The sequence below is a fragment of the Anarrhichthys ocellatus genome, unplaced genomic scaffold (genome assembly GCF_004355925.1).
Source record: "Anarrhichthys ocellatus isolate YVR2014 unplaced genomic scaffold, GSC_Weel_1.0 scaffold28, whole genome shotgun sequence".
Lineage (NCBI taxonomy): Eukaryota > Metazoa > Chordata > Actinopteri > Perciformes > Anarhichadidae > Anarrhichthys > Anarrhichthys ocellatus.
Window position 1 is genome coordinate 1,986,452 of NW_022280058.1, and position 21,503 is coordinate 2,007,954.

At 39.1% G+C, this 21,503-nt stretch overlaps 2 protein-coding genes and 1 long non-coding RNA gene across 6 annotated transcripts in view; 1 reads left to right on the top strand and 2 right to left on the bottom strand.

Annotated features, from left to right (window-relative positions):
* Window positions 1-4,370, bottom strand: part of LOC116391995 (suppressor of cytokine signaling 1-like) — a 6,633-nt gene extending 2,263 nt beyond the window's left edge. For both annotated transcript variants that reach the window (XM_031863073.1, XM_031863072.1), the window contains exons 1-2: window positions 4,174-4,370; window positions 841-1,323 (exon numbers count right to left, since the gene is read on the bottom strand). In XM_031863073.1, the coding sequence (XP_031718933.1) occupies window positions 841-1,065 (225 nt within the window). In that variant the 5' untranslated portion in view covers window positions 1,066-1,323; window positions 4,174-4,370. The remainder of the gene's footprint in view (window positions 1-840; window positions 1,324-4,173) is intronic.
* A 1,155-nt stretch (window positions 4,371-5,525) lies between these two features.
* On the bottom strand, window positions 5,526-9,171 carry LOC116392001 (uncharacterized). 2 transcript variants are annotated; one of them, XR_004213303.1, is made up of 3 exons: window positions 9,142-9,171; window positions 8,975-9,045; window positions 5,526-5,691 (listed from the first exon to the last, which is right to left on the bottom strand). It is a non-coding gene; the product is annotated as an uncharacterized LOC116392001 (long non-coding RNA). The 2 variants fall into 2 exon arrangements; XR_004213302.1 differs by having other exon boundaries at window positions 5,526-9,045.
* Window positions 9,172-14,227: 5,056 nt separating this feature from the next.
* Window positions 14,228-21,503, top strand: part of LOC116391987 (protein kinase C beta type-like) — a 26,620-nt gene continuing 19,344 nt past the window's right edge. For both annotated transcript variants that reach the window (XM_031863065.1, XM_031863064.1), the window contains exons 1-2: window positions 14,228-14,666; window positions 15,161-15,192. In XM_031863065.1, coding sequence (XP_031718925.1) covers window positions 14,503-14,666; window positions 15,161-15,192 — 196 coding nt within the window. In that variant the 5' untranslated portion in view covers window positions 14,228-14,502. The remainder of the gene's footprint in view (window positions 14,667-15,160; window positions 15,193-21,503) is intronic.

Consider the following 21,503-nt stretch of genomic DNA (forward strand, 5'->3'; position numbering starts at 1 on the left):
TATATATATATATATATATATATATATATATATATATATATATATATATATATATAAAATGTATTCTTAACATTATTTTTAGAGATGCTATAGTATAGTGTATGAATAAAAATAATGTAATACTAACAACAGTAATGCTCTGCAGTGGTTTAGACGCTTTGTAATAGAAACTTGCAGATTATGTGTCCTGTGTTCAGCATAAAAAGTCAAAAGGTAAACGCAGATATTTGACTTCTCCAAATTGAGCTTCAAAACGATGACACAGTGATAACCATATATTTTGTGTGTGTGTTGGAACTCATACAAATGTAAACAACACTGTATAATAACAAATTAATACTACCGGTATTAATTATTGTTGTTATGTAATGTTTGGCTCAAACAAAAACCAACAACTGCTCAGCCCAAACATGTGAAGTCCATTATTTGTCACTGATAAAAAGACAATCTCATAACTATGTTTTAAAAATAGCTTTAAATATATATGATGGGGTTAATATTGGCTCCACCTTTACCAGCTGCAACATCAAAGTGATGCTTACACATTAACGTATCACTCATTCCATTCTGCATGAAGAGTACTTTTACTTTTGGTACTTTCATTTTTCATATTTTGAAGCTTATAGCCTACTGATGTACTTTTACTGCAGTACAATTGGTACTCAGATCTTTTAGTAAAAGATCTGAGTACTTCTTCCACCAATGGATGTCAAATTTAAGAAAGAAATCCTGGTGTTTGATTTCGGACTTTGTTTCGCTCCAGCCATCTGTGCCTGTTTAAAAAAAACAAATCTCCCAAAACAATAAAATCCACAAACTGAGCAAACGTTGAGTGCTAACCTGGCTCCAGGTTTCAGGTTCTTCATGTAAGTTCAGTGGTTTCCAGTGCAGTAGAGCTAGCTGACTCTCTGTGGGCTCTTGGCTCTCTGGTTGAACTCTCTCTGGGCTCTGGACTCGTTCTGGTCCTGCAGGTTCCTCGGGGGGTCGACTTTGGTTCTGCGTCTCCGCTGCGCTGTTCTGTTTTCTGCTCGGTACTACTGTTCTATCAAGATTGTCTCTGACCATCCTAGAAAGGAGAATCCTCCTCTTGTCCACCTGTTGCGCCAGTTCCTCCACTTTTCACTGGCAGATCCTCCATCACTGACCCCTTTCTGGCCGGTCATCTGCTGCTCAGTCCTCTTTCAGACTCCATGTTGCTTTAAACAACAGCTTGAGAATTGAATCAAGATTTATCAACTTCATCACAAACTTCTGGAGGGGAGCAGATGCAGGATCTGTTCAGCCATCTGTCCTTGACGGATTGCCACTGAAGAACGTGATGAGCTGAAATACAAAAAGGTGAACAATCAGTCAAAATGTTTTATTCCACTGAACTGCATTTCACCTTAATCATCACAATATACAATAGGTCTAATGGTATGTATGGCCATTAGGGGGCAGCAGAAACCAGTTGTGAACACAACATTGACATATAAACAGCTGCTTATTTACACATCCAGCAGTTACAGAGCAACATTATCATTCATTTGTGTTTAGGGCTGCGACTATAGATGATTCTCACTGTGGATTAAGCCATTGATTATTTTCTCAGTTGTTCGGTCTATGAAATGTCACAAAGTGAGAATCAGTGTTTCCTGAATCCCAAGATGACGTCCTCAAATGTCTTGTTTTGTCCACAAATGAAAGATATTCAGTTTACTGTCACAGAGCAGCTCAAGAATTCAGAAAATATTCACTTTTAATCATTTCAGTTGTAGTTGATTTCGAAGTAATTGTTCTCAGAGTTTACCAGTCGGACGTTTGAGAAAGCTGAGAAAGAAATGTAATACTAACATGCTATGTTTCTGAATTGTGTACATAGTTTCATTTATTGTGTGTATACAATGGAGAAAAACTGTAACACGGCATTTTTTCAGGGAATGTCACCACAGTCACCTAGTTCATAACACAGCAAATATATAAATATTGCAATTCTTTCATCAGTATAGTAATAATCACCATTGTGTTACCTCCTTTGGCAATAGATAGTGACTTTGTGATTTATTTATGAAAATCTTTGAGAATGTCACATGTAGAAGCTGGAATCAGAGAATTTTTGATTATCAAAATAGTTGATTAATGTAATAGTTAATATATTGATTAATCGTTGCAGCTCTATTAGTGTTTCTGGCCACCTGACGAAATGAAGTCCAATATTCTCTCTCTTTTAGCTCTGTTTTGGGTCTCCACCAACTCCTCAGGGAAATATCTGGCTCTTTAGCTGCTAAATGCTCCACTATGTTCAACAGCTAGAGATGTTAACTTTGTCTGTAAGCTGTTTGGTGCTGAGCAGGTAGTGTTCTGTGGGTTTTTAAGGTTGTGGGCCGGACAGCTTAACAATGAGCTCACTATAAATCTCTGTAAAGCCGAGGGGAGCTGCAGATTCAGTTGTTTACTCTCTGAAGGTTCATCACAATGAGCGACCTCTTTCCCTTTGTTATCATTCGATTCATTGTTACTATAAAAATATCACTTTACGGCCCTTTAATCTCACTGCATACTGGACACAGGTAATCCAGTCTGTGTGGGTGTGTGTGTATTGTGTGTTAATTAGGTCATGTAACTGACAATAAACCGCATGTGTTCGTATCATCAATCACTGGGAAGGGAGGCTGTAACATAGCTCATGACAGCCAAAACACTTTCACTTTTGCAGTCGAGCGAGACAGTGAAAGAAAAAAAAAACGATCGTGCTCTACAAGATAATTTATGTGAAAGTATTCCAACATGTTAGTATGCAAGTATGTAGGATATAAGTATAGTTTGCTGTCTCTTGTTTTTCGGTTTCTGTTTGTCTTTCTTGTTTTTGCTTATATGTTTGAAAGCAACTTTTGTTTAGAGACGTGCTGTTTAAATAAAGTTAAAAGTTCAACATATTACTTGTTACTTCGACTATAGGGCTTTACAAGAAGATGGACCGCTTCCAACACATTCTTTCACCGTGCTCCCAGTAGACCACACAACACTAACAATCTGATCAATATAAATACACTGTGAAATACAAAAAGTATTCTGTCTGTATATATATAATATTTGTTATTGTGGATTTTTTACTAAGTTAATATTCTTTACTGTTTTATTACTTATTTACTTATTTATAATACTTGTTTTTGATCTTGTTTTTTTGCTGTCTCTTGTTTGCACTATACTATACGCTGCTGTAATCCTGTAAATTTCCCCGCTGTGGGAAAAATAAAAGGATTATCTTATCTCATCTCTATTTAGTTTCTTATGATACTTAACATCAGCTTTTGCTTTAACTCTTTGCTCAAACGATGATAAATGCATGTAAATATCTCACTGAGTTGTAATCTTGCTGCTTCACCAAACATTTCAATCTCAGCTCAAGTCCTATAAACTTGGTTGATCGTCTATTTGTGAGGAGGAAGTCTGCATCAAACGGTTATCAGTTTACAGTAAATCGTGTAACTCAAGGATCCTGTTTTTCTTAGCACACAATAAGTGCAGTGTCTTTGCTCCACTTTGTAATAAAACAAAGACTATGAAGTTTAACTTTCAGTTTGAAGGTTTACACGTTGGATGAACGGTGCATAGCCTCAGTTTTTGAAGCAGTACAACGGGACATGGACCCGTCGACCCGAAGTGGATGTTAAAACCCAGAAAATGAAAGCTGAATATATTAACTTCATAGTAAGTGTTTCATAAGAGATCCAATGCAAAAAAAATTCACAACGTGCGATAATGTGTCCAAATATTGATGCAACAGTTCAGAACAAAACGTAGGCACACGTCACAGCAGAAGTGCTAAAAAACAATCTACTATGAGTAATATCTTCTGTTATTTGGAACCTTAGGGGATGAGGTGAGATGGTAGTTACATGGGTATCAGTGTTGTTCAATCTAAAAATAGGAGTTGATAAGAATGGGAGAGGTTGTCCATTTCTAATGGAAATATATATATATATTTGAATTGCTTGATAACACACCGATACAACCCCAATTAAAGTTCTAAACAGTAAGAGCATCCTAAACAGAATCATTTGTGTCTTTCAGTTTTGTACCTTTTTGAGGTCAAATGAATGAAGGAGTGACATGTGTCATTGCTGCCACACAAAAAATTTCGTAACCAACCAACTCTAAGTTAAATATTAATGATACACAGAGTTCACTTACTTGCAACAACTTGACTGTCAAGAAGAGTCTTGGCGAGTCCGAACAGCAGAGAGCTCCAGTCAGCTTGTTCCCCGTTGGAGTTCGCAGCTCTTCATGAACATTCCTACTTTCAGTTCAGGTTGGTATCACACCGGGAGGCGGGGCCACACTATCAAAAAGATCTTTTGGCTCTGTAACACCGTATATGTTTCCTCAAATTCTCCAATAGCAGGTTTAATTGACAGACGCGCACATGCGAGCGCGCGCGCGCGCACACAAACCACATGCTTGTTCAGGTGCTCCGGTCGAGCTCTTACTTTTACTTTCAATTTAGACAAGCTGATTCTTTTAAATCACGTGATTGTCAGCAGCGCGCGTGCGTTTTTAGCGTGCATCTGCGCGTGCGTGTGCGTGTAAATGTCGCGTGTACACCGTTTACATGACCTAAAAATGCAGAACTACCAGGTAGGTCTGAATGCAAAATACATTGAAGGGGTTTTCATAATGCAAATAATCTTTTTGGATCCGGATTTTGAACTATGCAGACTACTCCTTCCGGTCAAAATGAATGTGAAACCGTAAATGATGCGTGTTCAGCATATCAAACATTTATTATCATAATGAGTCTCATTATTATATAAAATGCTCTCTGCTTCTTCTTTTCTTAATAAAGTGGTGAAACGCTGCACACTTAAAACTAAACAAACATACATGTATATGCTATGAAGATTCATACATTTTGAGCTCCTTCATGGTTTAAACGACTAAATGCAAAAATACATTCAATGTGCAACATTACTGGATATTTATGCAGATCACTTTGAAATGCAAAAACGCTTTTTTTGCTCTAAAGACAGAAGAATATAATGGCCACACACACACACAAACATGTAACACAAAAAGATAAGAACTTCTCTACAAGCTCAGACATGATCTTGGTTGCATTCAGAAAATATTCAATCTAATATAATTTTAAAACATTTTGAATGCTTGCAGATGCTCTCAACCCCTGGAGGGGGAGCATTGTCCCTCAAAGCCTGCATGAATAAAATGTAATCTCAGATATGCCCTTTGTTCATTCTTACAAAATGTTGTATGATTTTTGTGGTTGACATAGTTATAATATGGGTAGTATATAAAACCAGATGAAATATACAATTTTGGTTTGGTTGCAGTTTGTATCAGAGGCAGATGGACACCTTGTGGGGAAACAAGCTAACTGCACACACATTAATACGCACACACACTCTCTGATGCCATGGTAACTAGTCTGACTTCTCTTATCACAGAGCAATGATCAGTCAGCTTCTAGCATTTACAAAGCATTCATTAACATAGTAGATTTCAAGTTACACAAAGGAAACGTCACAGGGTTTGTTTGTTCACATCTTTATTAATCATTGGTGAGTATAAACGTCACTGTGAGAGGCCGATGTTTCAGACTGTGGCGCTGGACGCCTGGTCTTCTTTTTTGTTTTGTCTGTGCATCCAGTAGGCAGCAGCTGTTACAGCAAAGAGCCCATAAGTAGCCAAGACATACTGTAAGAGAGCGGAGAAGGACATATTTCTGAAGTACTTGATATGTAAAAGCTTAAATTAACATTTACATTGAATGCAGCCTGTGCGTGTAAATATGTGTGTGTGTTATGTACATTTCTGCGACCCTGCAGAGTGTAGCTATTAAAGTATTTCCTCAAACCGGTCAGTTCCCCAGAAGCCGGGGCCTCGATGCCAAACACAAACGCACAAAAAAAACAACACAGTAAGAGGAAGCACTGCAACCACACTGCTTGATATCACTTCTTCTACTAATGCATATGCTGAGATTTATTAACAAAATATCTCCGTTCTCAAATAGCTGCAACAGCAATACATGAAAGCCAGGCGTTTCTCATAACTACTGACAGGAGAATTAACTTTTTAATGATGTCGAAAACACATTTATCTAAATCATGTCACTAAAAATGATGAATGTGTTTTAATGTTGATGATGTTTTCAAACTAGCTTTGCACGACATGTGGCTGAGAAAGAAATAGTTTGACATTTTCAGAAATGTATTCACTTTCTTGCAGAGAGTTAGATGAGCAGACTCACAGTAAATATAAAGCTATACCAAGAGGAGACCTTTAGGTTAGCTTAGCATAAATACTGACAACAGGAGGGAACAGCTAGTTTGGCTCTGTTCAACAAAAAAGAAATCTGCCTGTGAGCACCTCTAAAGCTCATTTCTTTAATCTATTAAAAAACAAAGTGTTACAATTACAAGCTGTGGTTTCACATTAGGCAATGCATTTGACTATTAGCAGCCCCGTGCAGCTGTTTCCCCTGCTTCTAGTCTTTATTCTAAGCTAAGCTAACCTTCTCCTGGTTGTATCTTTATATTTAAAGGATTTGAATTTGGGGTATACACTTAATTGTTTTCTTGCTGAGAGTTAGAGGAGAGGATTGATACCACCCTTAATGTCTGAACAGTAAATACAAAGCTACAGTCAGGAGACAGTTAGCTTAGCATAAAGAGTGGAAACGGGGGGAAACAGCTAGCCTGGCTCTGTCCAAAGGTAACAACATCCGCCTAGCAGCACCTCTAGAGCTCACTATTAACATGTTAAATGTTTGTTGAATACATAGAACAAGTGTCAATAAAGCTCAGCACATAAGCTCCTGTAAAACAAAGTTGTAGTTTTAGAGGAGGTTGCGTGCGAAGCTCTTTTAGCCGTTTCCTCCTGCTTCCAGGCTTTATGCTAAGCTAAGCTAACGGTCTACTGACACTTTCATACTCATGTAGACACAAGAGTGGCATCAATCTTTTCATCCAACTCTCAGCAATTGAAGTGAAAAGGTGTATTTTTTTTTTATTTGTGCTATACATGACAGTAAAAATGAATTATCACTTTAAAAATGTCGTCGCCATCTTCTTACATTGTCTTTTTTTTTTTTAATTCAAGACGACTGAATTCCATGAAGTGAAGTGTTCCTCTGCTTTACAGCACATGAGGGGGGAGAATGCAGAATACAAGCATCCATGTGAATAGATGAATAATTTCCATTATGAACATTACACTTGCACGGAGTGCGCCAGCGGCGACAGCAGAGTGCTGACGAGGCCGCTCTGCTCGGCAGCGCTGATTTATTCTGCAGCCGGTATTAGCAGAGTAGAGACGAAACCCTTTCTTCCCCCTCAAGCCTGATACAGATTTAATGAAGTGAAACCACGTTGTGGACTGGAGCATGATGGGGTAGAGGACAGCTGTTTCAATCATTTAGAAATCAGCAGCTGTGCCCTTGTTGTTTATCTGATTCTTTTAAGATTTTATCGATGATAAAATGTCATAATGAGCATATCTGACACCTCTGTTACAACTCTTAAACACAGATGAACGGGACGAGGGTTCTGTGTGGATGATTTTATATTACAATGTCTAATAGATTAAACAATCACAAGGAGAAAAGAAAAGATGAGATAACTTTAAAGTTATTTGAAATAATGCTAAATATGTTTTGTTTAAGTATTACCATGAAAACTTCAAGTCTTTTTTTAGGATTGTTTGTGAAAACAATACGGAAATGAAAAACCCACAGCTCTCATGACATTATTTTCAGCTGCAGAAAGCAGCTGTCTTCAGTGGAAAGAGGCTAAAAACAGTGGTGGAAAATAACTACATGCATTTACTCAAGTACTGTACAGGGTTGAGCAGATTAAGTACAAAAAGGTAGTTAAAAATAAGCCCCCACAGTACCAGCTGCAACCTCGGTGGTGCTTACACATTAATAATGCATCCATAACTAATCCAATAATATAATATACATTATTCTGAAATGGGACATTGTGCATAGTACTTTTACATAGTATATTTGCCAACACATTTGTACCTTTACTTAAGTAGAAATTGGATTGCATGACTTTTACTTGTGAGTAAGGTTTAGTAAAAGCAGGAGTGCATGCGCAGCTTTCTTCTTCATCTTACTGGTTCATATATTGGGTATATTGTAGCATTATGTTGATCATTTACATTTTACAGAGTCCTTTATTTCTATTTTTCTCATATTTCTTTATGCTTAGGCCTATAATACAGTATATAAGAGCAACTGTCACTGTCCAATATCCCCCCGCAGATACATTCAGTATTTCTGATTCTGATTCATTTGCACCGTAATACTTTTACTTAAGTACAAAATCTGAGTATTTCTTCCACCACAACTTAAAACTCCTGGTTCGGGGCTTGTAAAGATCAGTTTCATAAATATCATATAACATATATATCAGCATGAATCTCACCTTTGTGTAGCTTGTGTAAGTTTGTTTTAGAAGGCGTACTGGGCTCATTGTTGCCCCTTGTGGCTGCTGAGGAGAGACACACTCACTGTGTATTTTCCGCCCTTGTCTTTTTAAATACTCGTTATTTGATTTATGTATCCCTATTTTTTGCACAGCTATTTGCTATTTTACAAATGTTATACACTCTACATGTTTCCTACCTTTAGACAGTTTCTTGTAAAGCCGTAAAGTGAATTTGGGAGATCATAAAACGCCTCTATCTTATCTTATCTTATTTTGTTTTATTTGATATGATCAAGCCAAAATCAATAAACAAATTATTGTTTCAGGCCGTGAAAGGTGCTCCACCTCATGAGTAAAATGATCAGGAAAAGTAAAAGTAAAAAGAGAGAAAGTGATATGTTAATAGGTATTTGTTTAATGCAAATAATCCCTTGTTTTTAAATCAAAACAGATGCATTTTCACTCCATCAATCCACTTGTCCTTATTTAATTTAATTCCACCACTGTAGACAGTGCATGCATAAATCAAACACTGTTCTTACCTTCACCTCTGTTATGAGATGACCGAAACTGGTGAGGGGGATCCGCGTGTTAACGGGAGACGTCGGCATAACTGGAGACAGTTTGAATGAAAATGTTTATCATGCCTCACACAGTCACTCCTCAGTCCCACACGTAATTTAAATGAACATTTAGAGGGAGAACTTACTGCTCTGTTGGTTGCAGGCGGGACGCTTATACAATATATTTCATGTGTACATTAAGTTCCGGGGGAGCTGTAACTGAGCGTTCCGTCCAATCATGTGTTTCCATTCAAAGCGCGGACCAATAGGACGCGGGCAGTTGGGCGGGGCTTGTAGCTTGTTACACAAACGGCAGATCTCAGAGGCGACCTGTCATTTCTCTATTCAACCACAGGAGGGCGCCAGATTACAGTTTATAACAAGGCATGTCCCCCAAATACAGGTTATTTCAAATACAAGCAAAACTACTTCAACGCTTTGTTTTATGTCTCCTAGTTTCTTACTAAATACTTAGAAATGTTCCCACTTAGTTTCTAGAGAGAAGCTGAGAACTTATACGTTTTTGACAATTATCTTAAGTGTGATATTTTATTTATTTATTAAGCAAAAGTTGCTTTATTATATTCAGTAGTATGATAAACTGTAATTTACAACACTGGAAACATTTTAGTTTTGTGTCTCAAAATAGGCTACATTTTAAAATACATTATTTTAAATGACTGTTGCTCTAGTATAAGTAACTAAATACATTTACTGAAGTGCTTAAGTACAATTTTGAGGTACTTATACTTGAGTATTTGTATTGTATGCTATACTTTGCATTTCTGCTCTACTACAATTCAGAGAGAAATGTGTTTTACTCCACTACATTTATGTCACAGCTACAATGACTAATAACTTTAACTGTAACATACATGTTATGTGAAATACTAAGACCATTCATGTAATGAAGTAGAACTATTAAGAAGCACAAAGTGGAAATACTCAAGTAAAGTACAAGTACTACTTGAGTAAATATACTTTTACTTACTGCAGGTTATTTTTTAATTTAGCAATATTGAAAGTAATTCAATACTACCAAGTACTATTTTCAGATACTTTAACTTTACTTGAGTATTATGATATTTTATGCTACTTGTATTACAATTCAGAGGAAAATGTACTTTTTACTCCAGTACATTTATTTAACAGCTGTAATTACTAATTATTCACAGACTTAAGTTTTTTAATTCAAAACACGAGACAAGTCCACATGATTGTCATAGTTTAAACTACACATCAATATATGAAGTAGTTAAAATTAGCTGCACCTCAACTAAAGTGTCGCTGACATTGATACTGCAGTAATGATAATCCAACAATAAAACACTGACAGGCTCAATTCTGTATGTAAAGATAATATTTACCTTTTTTAATTAAATTACTTCTGTACTTAAAATGTATCATTTTGAAGGCAGGACTTTTTCTTTGATATTTATAATGTGGTGTTGCATCTTTTACTTCCACTGCTGATCAACAGCACCATGTTGTCCAGACAGGAGATCTAAATATAGTGGACTGCTTTTATGTTTCTAAAATAAGAATTCTGATCTCTAGATATTTAAAAATGCATTTTGTGGATCTCAAAATGTAAGTCGTGAATCATTTGTAAGTATATATATAAATATATATATATAAATCTAAGTGGTTGATTTGAAGCTCATTTGAACTAGTTTAATTACTGTTTTTATTAGCTGTTCATTTATTAAGCAGTTTATATATTTTGTTTTTTAACATCTTCATAACTGTCACATAAAATGTAGAAAAAAATAAAGGTAGAATATTTATGAGGGGGAAGTAAAATACAAGTACCTCCAAATTGGTTTTAATGTAAATACACTAGCCTACTTAAGAAAATGTACTTTCACTTTCCATCGCTGCTAATGAGGTATTATAATTATGATAAGTATAATTATAAGAAAAATGGAGAATGTGTTCTGTGGATACCACAATTCACTCATTATGAAATAAAGAAATAATGTGTTTGTAGCTTGAGACACAAAACTGAAAATGTAGCCTGGTTGTAATATTCAAGATGATATACAGTTAAACTTAACACATATTTATAATATAATAGGATTATTTACTTGAGTTACCAAGTGTCTCTTCGTCAGTTCAAGTTGTTGATTAACTATTAACTTGACCCTCTTAATTACCTTGTAATTATTACCACAACACATAGTCTACATAAGCTTATTATAAATATCATTGATGACATTAAAGTCAGTATTGCAGAAACTGAACACCAACATTGTTCTTTAGGTCACCAAGGAAAGCTTGTTTGTTTGTCCTCAGTGTCGACAAGCTGATATATAAACCAAGAGAGGAAATGCTGTTCAGAAGCTCGTTGTCATTGTTGAAGGTACTAACCAGCGCTCACATCCCCTTTCTGCAGAATTTGGTCATTTTATATATGAAGACATTTCTTTCCTTTGTCTTCCCACTTCTGCCACCACAGTCCATGTTCACTGCTGAAGTGCACAGTCACCTCTGAGCGATGAAGAGGAAGTGTGCAGTCACATAAAAAGTGTTTGAAATCGGGATCAAGTTCAGATCAACAACATCCAGGTCGGCTCAGAGTTTCACTGCATGTATTTCTGCATCTTATTTATTGATCAACCAATGACTACATGTTGACTGTGTAATCTTACTAATGCACTCATCATGACCAGTATCTCCACCAACTGGGCACGTTTATTTATACAGCCCAATATCACAAATCACAAATTTGCCTCGAGGAGTCTAATAATCTATAACGCATACGACACCCTCTGTCCCTCGACCCTCTTTTCCAGTTGGACAACATGTTTACTGTATATATTAATAAAATATCCAAGAGTTACTACGAAAATATCCTAAAAACATAAGTGAAATAATCAAATCATATCATTAAAATATCAGAATATTTTTTTAGATAAATATCCTCAAAATATTAGTGAAATAGCATAAATATATTCTTGAAATATTAATAAAATATCCTAATATTACTTCCAAAATATTAATAAAACATTAGTCAAATATCCAAACAACATATCCCCAAAAATATTAGTAAAACATCATTAAGCTATTTGAAAGAATGTCAGTAAAAGTAGAAAGATTGATTACATTATATAGTAGTAAAGGTTTGTAGTATTTAGCTGGGACTTGCACATAAATGAAAAGTTCCTTATAGACTGCATTAGTTTCTTTACACCATCTGTGTGACAGGTGAGAGATGATGGGCACCTTTTTAAGCCCCTTTCTCACATCAAACCTGAACATAACAGTTAAATATATTTGTTTCTGTCACTAAACTCCTACACATAACATGACCAGAGGAATTAAAGGCACAATCGGTAGTCTAAGTGTAATGAACAGGGACACCCCAGCACCTGAATTCATAATAGATTAGCAGCCCTCGATAAAACTATAACCAAATATATGTTTTTGCAAAGCAAAACTCCTGAACGTATTGAACTGAGTAAGATTAGGTTTTCTTGTTTAAGCATCCAAAAATCTGATGGATTTAGATGCTGGGGTGTTCCTTGTACATTATAAATTGTGCCTTTAATTCCTCTGGAATGGTCATGTTATGTGTAGGAGGTTAACTGTGAATATTTGAACCTGTTATGTTACAGGTTTAATGTGAGAGAGGGGCTCCAAAAGGTGTTCATCATCTGTCACCAGCCCACAACTACACAAGCATACCAGCAACGATATACCGTTTAGCTGCACAGATGCATTCAATAAGAAAAGTAATTTGAAATCACACAGATGATTTGAACTGTTGCATTAAACACTTGTACACCTTTAAAAACGTTTTGAAAGAGGAATGTGGAAGTCTGCTTTTAAAATGAATGTATTCTTGCTTTATCTTGACTGATTAAAGCTGCATTAAATCGTTTGTTTTCTAATTGGAAACCTAAAATAACAGCAGGTCTTAAAACGCTTGATACACGGACCCTCCCTCTTGAGAACAAAGTGTCAACATTAGAGAATAAAGCCGGGCTCACTTTAAAGCCCTTATTATGTCGATGTTCTGCTTTTGTGTTGCATATTCATAAAGTTTCCACACATTATTAGAGGATAGGTTCATCAGTCTGTTTTAGAACAACAGTCATGGACCCATATGAGCAGTGATTTAGATGCTGTAATCGTTCTTCCTTCTCATTCAGGTACATTAGGTCAACCTCTCCTGACGCACTTCCACTGGGAAGAGGGACAGAGTCCACAGCCCTCCTTCTGTGCATAAATACATTCCTCAGTTTATCTGACGTTGATATGAGGCTTCAGCAGTTTGATTTAGAGTATACTCATATATCTTCCAAAGTCACGGTCTTCTCACATTGTAATCCCTGAGTTGTGAGCAGTTCAACCAAAGAATGTTGTTTCATTTTTAATAATTGTTATAGGTCTGAATGAGAAAAAGAAAGAGAACAACACGACCACTAATGAAGTTATCAAAACTGACTTTTTGGGCACCCTCGAGGTCTGGGGGACTGGAGCAGTTGGCAATTTTTCCCAGTTAGTAATCCTTGTATGTGTACGTGGGCCCCCATCTCTGTGTAATGTATACGCTTCACGTCTTATTTCACACATTTTGGAAAGCACGCTTATCTCTTTCTTACCGAGAGCTTTAGATGAGAGGACTGATACTACATTACTCTCAGTTCTGAAGGATAAACATGAGGCTGCAGCCAGTTTATCTGAATCAATACTTGAAAAGGGGAAACGGCAGCTGTCCAAAGGCAAAAAACTCTGCCCACCAGAACCTGTACACCTCACAAATAATACATTTTATCTTGCTTGTGAAGCTCGGGGAACTTCAAACTTCAAATACTATTTGTGGGGTCTTCATTTCTGGCTGTGTTGCTTCTTTAAGAGGGTTATGTGCAGGACTATTTATTTGCCGGGACCAGTCACTTCCTGGAGTCTTGGTAACCTCACAGTAAAGAGAATACTTCACCATCATTTATCAAATTAGGCTACCAAAAAAAGCACAATTAATCCCGGGGCTTTGGGGGCCCCTGAGTCTGGGGCCCCAGAGCCATTGTCAGGTTAGCGATTCAGCCTTGTGTGTGCGTGTTTGTTGTTGTTATGCTTCACTGAAAGTATGCAGTATGTGGTTTGACTTGTGCTGCTGTTGACAAGGATTGCTTCATAGATATGTAAACATCTACGCGCGCACGCACTCATATCTTTGATAGTTTTGACAAGGGTATCAGAGAGAGAGAGAGAGAGAGAGAGAGAGAGAGAGAGTTGTCGGCTGAGGAGCAACACATTGGTGAGAACAGGGAAGCAGGCGCGCGGGACGGGGACCCGCCGGAAGAAGCGCGAGCTAGACGCAGACCGACGAAACACCGGCAGCACGAGCGACACCGAGGCGGTCAGCGGGGCGGAGAGGAGGAGGAGGAGGCACCTGCACCGCGACTCGTTCTCCCCCGCTGCCTCCGTCGTCTCTCCCTCTCTATCGTCGCTCTCCTCACCCCTTGTTCCTCTCGGACCGCCGCCGCCGCTTCCTCGTTAAGATGGCTGACCCCAGCAGCGACGGAGAGGCACCGGAGAGCGCGCGCGGCTTCGCCCGCCAGGGAGCACTCCGCCAGAAGAATGTGCACGAGATCAAGAACCACAAGTTCATCGCGCGCTTCTTCAAGCAGCCAACCTTCTGCAGCCACTGCACGGACTTCATCTGGTGAGTGTGTCTGTGTGTGTGTATGTGTGTGAGAGGGCAACGGACACAGGTGAGTCACTTGCTGCTGCGGCTCTGAACGGCCTCCTTCCACACCGACAGTGTTCAGACATCGCAGTGTTTCATTCATTGTCATTGTCAAAAACACTGCGATGCGCCATTCCCCCAGTCTTCCCACAATGCGACAGCACCGCGGGCCTGTCGGAAGGAGAGGGGTGTTGGGGGGGGCGGGATGCGTTGTCGGCAGCCGCAGAGCAGTCGCCGCTGCTCGGCGTTTACCGCATCGACCCGACACCCATCTCTGAAACTGGAGGTTCTGGTGGAGGAATGCAGCTGGAGACACAGAGGGCCCCACTGTTGCTGCTGCAGCTCTGTGTGTGTGTGTGTGTGTGTGTGTGTGATTGCATATCTGCATGTGTGTGTGCATGCATGCATCATTGTCAGTGCATCTCTTGTGAATCCCCCCCAAATTTCACATCCCTGTCTTCTGTCCACAGGGGCTTTGGGAAACAGGGATTCCAGTGCCAAGGTAAGAGCAGTGGCTCATTCACAAATCCCTCTGCTGCATATGGCTGTGGGTGTGTGGACAGATGTTCACTGTCTGAAGGAGTGTTGCTGTGTGTTTGTTGTGCTCAGGGGCCGCAGGTCTGCACGCTGTTAAGAGTGACCTGTTGGCTCCTTCGTCGACGGTGTGTTGGTGTTGGCAGGCAGGTGACAAACTCGGAGTAGGTGCTTGCCAACAGTGATAAATGAGAGCGAGAACACTCCGAGGAGGCTCAGGCTGAAGAGACGGTGTGAAACGTAAGAGTAGGAGAGTCTGCGGAGTCGTGAAAGCTGAGATGTCTGTTTTTGGCCAAGGAGAAATGGAACGAAGACAAACCAGGAAGTTGGATTTCTCTAGCTTTTTTTTTTCTTTTTTTCCTCCCATAACATCAAGCCTGACATCTGATTGGAATTGTAAAATGGTGGGTTTGTGTGTGTGTGTGGGCGGGCGGTGATGTGAGTCCGTGGGTGGGCAGCTGGTTGTGGGGACGGGTGGGTGTCTGGACACGGACCTCTGCATAAAATAGTTTCATAAACCGGCTGCAACATAGTGACACCCCTCAATCACATGCATGCTTACAGCAAAATGTGCTCGCGGTATCACTTCCTCTTCTTCACTGATCCATCTCAGAAACCCAAACACCTGAACTCATCTGGCTCCAGTCACGTGACCAGTCACGTGACTGGAGCTGTTTCCACATTATGCTCTTGCATAAGACTTCATTGACTGGAAAGAGTCGGGCAAAGTTGTGTAATTTTATCAGCAGTCCCCTCGTCTCCTTGAGACTACAGCAGCAGCTCTGGTGGTTTTACAGGAAGTGCATTGGGGATAGAAAACAAATGAACACTTTATGTGCTTCTTGAGTGAGAGTGCACAGCCTCCTGGACTCGTGAGCTTCTGTGGTGAATCAACCTGAGCTGATAACACACTTTACAGAGCACGGACCAATCGGAGCCTTCCATAGGTAGAGCAGCTCTCAGGTCGGGTTTCGCGGTGAGTTTCCAACCGTTCAGTGATAACTCTTAAATTTGTGGACGGCCTGTTGTACAGATGCTTGAGATGTTGTGAGTCAGCCATTATTGCTCCCTCTTTAGGTAGAGAAAGCAGTTAATACACAATCGGTCTAGCAGTGGTTTGGTGATTGGCAGGTCAAAAGGTAGAGAGGCATCTTGGGTAACGCTGGGCTAAATCTCACAACAAACCTGTAACTCTGGTCCACTTACGAGCTTATTTTCTGAGTTTTCAACCACATCTCATGGACGGCGTTTACTCAGCTGTCATGGAGCTAAATTGGAAAATATATTTGGTTTGGTTAAACTGCACCAGTTAAGCTGTGATCATACTCGCCACGGACGCAGACAGCTACAGACACTTCTCTACAAACTACAGTCATGCTTTACGCAGACATGTTCCACGCATGAAAGCAAGATAAAGAGCTCCCTTGTTTGTTGTATTTGCACATGACAAAGTGAAAGTAACAGAAAAGGGAGCATGCAACCGCTGATCAGGACCAAGGATGGGGAATACAGACGAGAGTCCAGACTCACAAAGACAGGTGGACGCTGAGACCTTTAGTTCAATCGATTCATTGATTGAAATAAAACTGATTGGCAACTATTTTGATAATCAGTTAATCGTTAATGTCATTATTCTAGCAAACTTTAAAAAAAGAAATTATCTTATAATATTAATATTTTGGGATTTTGCTGCAAAAACATGAGATTGTGATTCACATTTTGTTTTAAAAACAAAACTATTCATCAATTTAATTAAAGAAATCACATTTTTCAATTACAAAAAAACGTTAGCCCTAACATTTGATGAACTTAGTCCAATATATTTGGCTCAATTTGGTGGAAAAGTAAAGTGTGTATTTAATTAACTTAACCTGCGGACCAAATTAATGTGAGTTTTTTTTGGTGGGAGAAGGAAAACAGCGGGCTTGATTGAATCTAACGATTAGTATGAAGAAATGGATTTTGAAGATTTTGTGAACGGGTCAAAAGGTTTCTTGTGGTTTTCACACTGAAGCCATAAATAGGAATTATTCAACTTAAATTAAAATATGGATCAAACAAATGTTCACCTCAAACACCCAGTAAGAGCTGACTTGGTGATGAAGGATTCCCAGTAGTTATATTTAATTAGTATCATTGGATTATTGTTAACCTAACATGTTGACATGAGGTAAACAGTAAGATTTATAAACAAAACAAAACATTTGAAGATGCCACTCTGGGGAACTGATGCTCATTTAAATGACAGACTTTGACCAACAACAGGTGGAAAAAAACGATGAAAAAACAGCTTTTGAGTCCTCATTTATTGGGTTTTCTTTTCCTTCATTTTAGCAAACGATAGGAGTGAGTTGGAACGACTAGTGAACGAGAAATGATCAGGATTTGGTCGATGAACCAGTGTCAACTTAACCTCCATTAGTAGCTCTGCTGGAGCTGTGGATCACATCATAACGAGAATATAATGGTGAGATTAGTTTGAACGTGTTGCGACAGAAAGCTTTGATTTGGCGACTTACAGGTCATAACACGATAAAACTGGGGAGATTTTGTTTGCACTGTCTTTTTTTAGGCTTGGTTTGAACAGCATTTGTTAATTATGTTTCAACTTGTAGTCAAGACCCACTTTACAGCCAAATATAGTAATTTATTTGCTGTGTGTGTGTTTTCTCTTCATTCATTCTCCCTAACATGAGAGTTGTGTGAACAGCGGTGTCTTAAAGACAGCTGGAGGAACAGGACGGGTGTAGATACAGTTCAGTGTGAATGTGAGGTGCACAGACTCTCATACAAACACACACGCTTCTTAAGCAGGAGGAATGTTCGACATGTGGCGGCGACTTGTTCTGACGTGTTCGGCAGATTGTGTGTTTTAGACAGTATTGCTTATGTTTGTGTTACATTGGTGTCTTCTGTTGCTTTGTGGGTGTGTTTTTAATACCTGTTCTGCAGGTAAAGATTTCTCTTTTTTGTATTTCCTGTGAGAGCAAATGGAGGAAGTCACTCTCGGGTGGTTTCCTGCTTGAGAGATGTCTAATCAGAGTTTGGACTTCAGGTTTATGACGTCAATTTTCTTCTCTGCCGTCATATCGTATCAGTGGAGGGAAAGTTTTTCTGATTTGAAAAAGTAAACTGAAAACAAACTTGTATTAAATGCAGCAAATGGTTATAAAATGATTGTAATTTTTTTTTGTATTTAGTTTTATGTTTCTACAAAGGCCTTTTCACTGCAGACATTTTAACTTTAGATGTAAAACTGCACATTACTGATAATATTAATGATCTAAAGGTTTATTATTTTAAGTGTCACAGTAAGCCATGTTGGTTAGCCAGAATGCACAATACTGGGAGCCTGAAACTTAAGCGGCTAAATGAAATTCAGGCATCAATCATTTTATTATCCCGCCTGCTGTTTTCCTACTGTGACAAGTCTCAAAGTTTTATCTTTCCATCAGGACAGAAATCACTAAATTGTCCGATATGGTTGAAAGACAGAAGCTCAGAAGATAAAACGCGTCTCAGGCTGCTTTAGAGATGTTGTTTTTTAAACACTGGTAACTGTACTGACCTAAATACTGACATGCTGGTGTTAAGCACGTATATTTTCCACGGTTTACTGGACAAATTTAAGTTTTGATTTGGTGACGATTCTAGAAAGAAAGTCAGAGGATCACCGAAGTCGGTACGATCCATCCTCTGGAGACCATGAATGTCCATACTGTAGTCCCAGTAGTTGAGATATTTATCTAAATCAATGCATTGTTGCTCTGATTACTAATATGGAGGACATTTCAAAACACAGATGGCTACCAGTTACACTGTGCTCTTATGCAGGTGTGTCCCTTCTGACGTAACATGAGCTCTTATAACTCCACCAAAGGTTGACGAGAGCAAAACATGTTTGTTTCTTGTCTTGTTGAGGAAGAGTTCTACTTCTCGCCCCACTGATATAGATACAGATATAATCTGCTTTTCACAACAGAAATAAAAAGGATCAAACGTGCAAAGAGTCCGTGTTAGGGCGCGTGTCCGTATAGCGGTTTGTTTTTTTCTGGCAGAAAAGCACTGACAGGGCGCTTCATCCCAGCGTATAACAATATCGTGGGCAACATATCACCACTCTAACTGCTGTCGTATGATAGACTAGCATCGCTCCTTTGTTTATTTTATTGTCTATTCGGGCTACTCTCTATTTGTCTGATTTTGTTGTTTCACCATAAGCACCCACGTGAGGATGCTTGCCCTCATTGTTTGTATGGACGAGTCACCGGTGGGGGGAGGGGGGGGGGGGGTTCTCGAGGTGGCCACATGCAGCTACATCTGCTCTCTCCTCATTGGGAACAATTGAAAAAGAAAAAAAACCTATTTGCACACCTGAGAGTTAATGTTGCCTCTGTGCCCACATTACAACTTAACAAGAATACATAAAAAATGCCACTTATTATTGTTTGGATCAAGGCTGCGGTTGACTTTTAATCCCGATCATTGGCTGATCAGCGGTTGAAGTGAAGTCTCTTTGTCATTGATTCGATGACAGGCCAGCCAGTCTAAAGATATTGATTACAAGATACGTGTGTGACACTGAGGCCGAGAAAGCAGACGCATATTTTAGAGTCCGGCTGTCCCACAGCACAGCGCCGGCTCGTCAGTGGACTGCTTCACAATGAATTTCAAAGTCGACACGTCTTTCCAGCGTCGGCGCTCTGAAACTGTCAGATGTCAGGATGGCTGACTGGATGTTGATGTGACTGGAGAAGTACCCAGAATGTTTTGAGATGAAGATGAATTAATCAAATCACAGCAAATAACAGCAGATTGATGATTTACTGGTCGGTAGGGCTGCAAATAAAGATGATTTCTCATGTAGATTTATTAATTTTCTCCTCAATTTGCTTAATTTGTCTTCCAGTCAAGAAACACCAATGTGTTTAATTTACAAAGAAAGCTTAAGTCAGCGTAATCCCTGTTAATTACCTGATTAATTAATATACTTACTGTATGTAGTTGAATTGTTTCAGCTCTATCAATATAAACACGCCTCCATCAGACCCAGTGATGATAGCTAACGTAGCATAGAGATAGCCGGTGCTCTCCATTCATACTCTGCACTGTATCCATATGAAAAGATAAATGTGTTTACTCGTTAACTTTGTGCTTTGGCACAAACGACCACTTAGACTAAAGGATGAACTGATGACAAGTTCGGGGTCACAGGTCAAGGTAACTATGACCTCACGTGCGACCTGTTATCGTGATATCAAAGGAACGACTCATTCGATCGTAGAGGGGTTAAAGGTCACTATGACTTCACAAAAGAAAAACGGTTCATCTCAAGAATTCAAATGGCATTTATGACAATTTTACACAGATGACTAATAGGATAAAATGACAGACGTGGATGTAAACTGCAACGTGACTGATTGTTGGCATACAACAGTGAGCCGGTAGCTCTAGTTTCTTTTGCAGCGACAAAAACACTGTTCATTTCTGTCAAGCTTCAGTAAAAACCAGCCCAGGTTTGTGACATTGTATCTCAGTGATCAGTTGTCAATCAAACACACGATGTTTGGATGCTAAACGAGCATTTCTGATGGATCTCCAAACACCCTTTTTTGTCGTCCCTTTTTTAGTAATAAAGAATATTAAATTGGAAGAGTCTGTCCAGTAGCGGGGGTCTTCTCTGTGGTTCAGTTTATTCCGGCCAGCTGAAGCCCGAATGATGCTTTCAAGTGTCTCCGTTTTGTGGACTCATCCAAGATGGAGGAAATGAATCCTCCACCCCCTCACATCGCGTCAAACCCAGCTGTGCCCCCATCCCTTCCTGCCCACACACACACACACACACACACACACACGACGCCTCTCCATTTGACTTTATTTCTTCTTCTTTCTTTTCCTCTCGTTGTTTTCTTCTTGTTCTCTTTGCGTTCCCCTTTTTATTTTCAGTCACTCTGTGTGTCTGTTCCTGCACTGCAGAGGGACAGTGTTCGATGTCACACAGTCAGTTACTGGTGTGTCTGTTGTTAGAGTTAAAACTGCACCAACCAAAAAAAAATGTACTGTAGGTCCAGGTGTTCAGTGATGTGAGCCACCCTCTCTCCTGCACAGACGCATGGACAAACAGGAGCACTCTGTTGCTTAACTGCTAGAAAGCTGCGGAAAGTGCCGCGGTGCCTCATGAAAACGTAATGACAATGTGAATAATTAAGATCAAACCAGAGCTTAATGTCACTGTGTGTGTGTGTGTGTGTGTGTGTGTGTGTGTGTGTGTGTGTGTGT